Raw genomic sequence first — 3239 nt, 5'->3', positions numbered from 1 at the left:
ATATAAACATATATATATATATGCATATATAGATAAGTACCCGGAAAACCGAATTTTGTGCTTTATTTGCCGTTAAATAGCAAGAATGTTTCCTAAAATTGACAGTATTCATATAACCATGTCGAACTTCTGCCTTCTACTTCTTGGAGTATTGGTATTTCATATACAGGTAAGTCACATTTTATAAAGTACTTTGTATACAGCGTGTATATGCTTGTATTATTTTTATTTTGGTAGAGTCAATTTCTAGCAACTCGGAGTTTTGCTCGTAGGAACATAAGGCCCTAAGACGAATTACGACTCTTTCTTCCGACACTCAAGACTACGCGGATATATATATACTTGTTTCCGTCATTCGACAGAGGCTATGCAAGGGCACTGTCTTTAAGGGTTTTAGTCAATCAAATTGCTTCCTAGTTCTCACATTAAGTCGGGTACTTACTCTACAGCTGTAGGGTCAAACACTAAGATTCACATACACACATATACATGTATACACGAATGACTGGCTTCTACATAATTTCCCTCCGTTAAATTCACAAACTAATTCACAAACTATTGGTCGGCGCCAGGCTATCTTAGAAGATACTTGTTCAAGTTGTCACGCGGTGGGAGTGAACCCCAAAACCATGTGGTTCGAAAGCGAACTTCTTAACAACGTAGCCATAACCATGCCTGCACACACACACACACACACACACACACACACACACACACACACACACACACACACACACACACACACACACACACACACACACACACACACGCACGCACATAAACAGACAACCTCGTTATCATAACGTGGGAGAGCACTTCGTGGCCATTCGACCTGTTGCAAATCGCAGATAAGTTCTCAATGAATTATACAGTCGTTTTAAATTGAAGTATTAGATACACAAAACTCTTTCTGTCTGTCTCTTTTTTTTAACTATGTAAAGACGGAATGACTACTACTAGAATGTTGTTGATCGAATATATGCTCGTGCAACACTAAATATACAAGAACACGAAGTAACAAAAGAGCCAGTACGTGGTTGCTTAATCTGTTAGAAAGGGCGGCTAAATATTCGTCGAATCATAGCCTACCAGCGTAAATAAAATAGACGGGCGTATTGGGTAATCAAGTACTTTTTATACAGTTCCTAAAAAATCTATGAAAGAAACAGGTTGGTCACGACTGGAACAGCTCTGATTAGAGGTCTGCTTGATCAGAGTTCTGGCGCTGAAACAACAGCAAGCACTATGAAGTCATTCTTGAGCGTGTAGGTTCGTTAGGCCGGGAGTTTATCGCGATTTATATAGCGTTCAAATGTTTAAGAGGACAACACTTTCCAACCTTGAACGTGTAGCCCAATTCGTTGCAGGGTTAATCTCACCCCCAACTGTTGCTGGTACTCATTTTCAGTTGAATGGACTGTATCAATGTGAAACGAAAGTCTCTTGCTCAAGAAATCAACAGCTCGTCCGGTCCCGGAATCGAACCCGCGACTACGATTATGAGCCTAGCACTCTAACCACTAGGTTGCGCACCTTCACACCACTTCTTGAGAATGTTGCTTCACGGTCAACAAGTTTGCAAAAATTAGCAGTGAAATCTCCTTCGATTTTTACCCATGCTTAATAAACAAGGGGCTTTTTAAAATGGGTAATGTTGTCCCAGATACGCTATTCTTGGAAATGGGATAGCGGTCATGCCTGCAACAACTTTGCAAGCATCAGCGGAGAAACAAATTACAACAACAATAAAACTTTTTTGAAAGTTTGTTAGTCACAGGCATTGCAGTGCAGCAAAAAGTTTGCTTCCCAACCACATGATTCCAGGTTTAGTTCCTTTGTGAGGAATCTTGGGCAAGTGTCTTCTATAATAGCCACAGGTCGACCAAAGTCTTGTAATTGGATTTGGTAGACGGGAACAGTTATATATATACGTCTGTATGTATATATATATATATATATATATATATATATATATATATATATATATATATATATATATATATATATATATGTATGTATGTATGTATGTATGTATGTATGTATGTATGTATGTATGCACGTGTCTTTATGTTTGTGTCTGTTCAAATCTACCGCTTGACAACCGGTATTGGTTTGTTTACGTAGCCGTAACTTAGAAATCTACCGAAAACGACAGGTCAAATAAGTGCCAGACATTTTAAAAATAAGTACTAGGGTCGATTTGTTCGACTAAAACCCTTCAAGGAGGTCCCCCAACATGGCCGCAAACATATAGTAGAGAGGCAAATAAATCGCTGGACAGCTACATTAGTTCCATTCTTCAGTATTTCGGGTTCGAACCACACTAATTGAACAAACTTTGTAACCACCTCATTACTTACGACAAATAATTGCTTCGTATAATCGACCAGTTGTCTTGTATTTGTATCAGTCATTGGACTGCAGCCACGCTGGGGTGGTGCCTTGAAAAGTTTTTGTCGAACAGATTGCACCGGTACTTATCTTAAAGTCTGATACTTATTGTATCGGTATGTTTTGCTGAACCGCTATATTATGAGGACACAAGCAATTCATTAGCGGTTGTCAAGCGCTGGGGAACATAAACACAAACGCAAAAAACACTCACACATACATGAAAACACACATACACACACACATACATGCACACACACACACATACACAGACACATATACATGTATGTATGTATGTATGTATCCATGCATGTATGTATATGGTGGATTTCCACAGAGTTCCAATCTACTAAATTCCATGACAAGGCATTCGTTCCGGGAGCAAAGTAGAAGATACTTACCCTAGGCAACGTACCATGGAACTGAACTCAAAGCCAGCTTAAATATTTCCATTCCTCTAGAATAGATGAAAACAAAAAATGTACTAATGTTATGTAGCGGAGTAATATTCAGCAGTTCTATATATTTTCAGCTTCCCTACTTGTAAGTTCAATTATTAGTATTGCTAATTAATTTGCGAAATTATTCCTTTACTAATATCAATACATTGACTATTTGTTTGTGATGGGTGGGTATAGGGCGATGTTAACATTTATTATAATTATTCGTGATGGTCTTTTGTATAATGAAAGGAAAGTGTTAAAGTCTATACAGAATGTACATATACGAACATACAGACGCACACATACACAACGCACACATGAAAACACAACACACGCACACACAAATGTATGTGTGCGTGTATATGCATGTGTATGTATATATAAGTATATATATGTATATATATA

At 38.0% G+C, this 3239-nt stretch overlaps 1 protein-coding gene across 1 annotated transcript in view; it reads left to right on the top strand.

The window, feature by feature from the left end:
• Window positions 1–6: 6 nt before the first annotated feature.
• Window positions 7–3239, top strand: part of LOC106876164 (uncharacterized) — a 193389-nt gene continuing 190156 nt past the window's right edge. The window contains exon 1 of the mRNA XM_014924591.1: window positions 7–169. Coding sequence (XP_014780077.1) covers window positions 86–169 — 84 coding nt within the window. The 5' untranslated portion in view covers window positions 7–85. The remainder of the gene's footprint in view (window positions 170–3239) is intronic.

This window comes from Octopus bimaculoides, chromosome 4 (genome assembly GCF_001194135.2).
Source record: "Octopus bimaculoides isolate UCB-OBI-ISO-001 chromosome 4, ASM119413v2, whole genome shotgun sequence".
NCBI lineage: Eukaryota > Metazoa > Mollusca > Cephalopoda > Octopoda > Octopodidae > Octopus > Octopus bimaculoides.
This window is presented reverse-complemented; position numbering and strand designations above follow the sequence as displayed.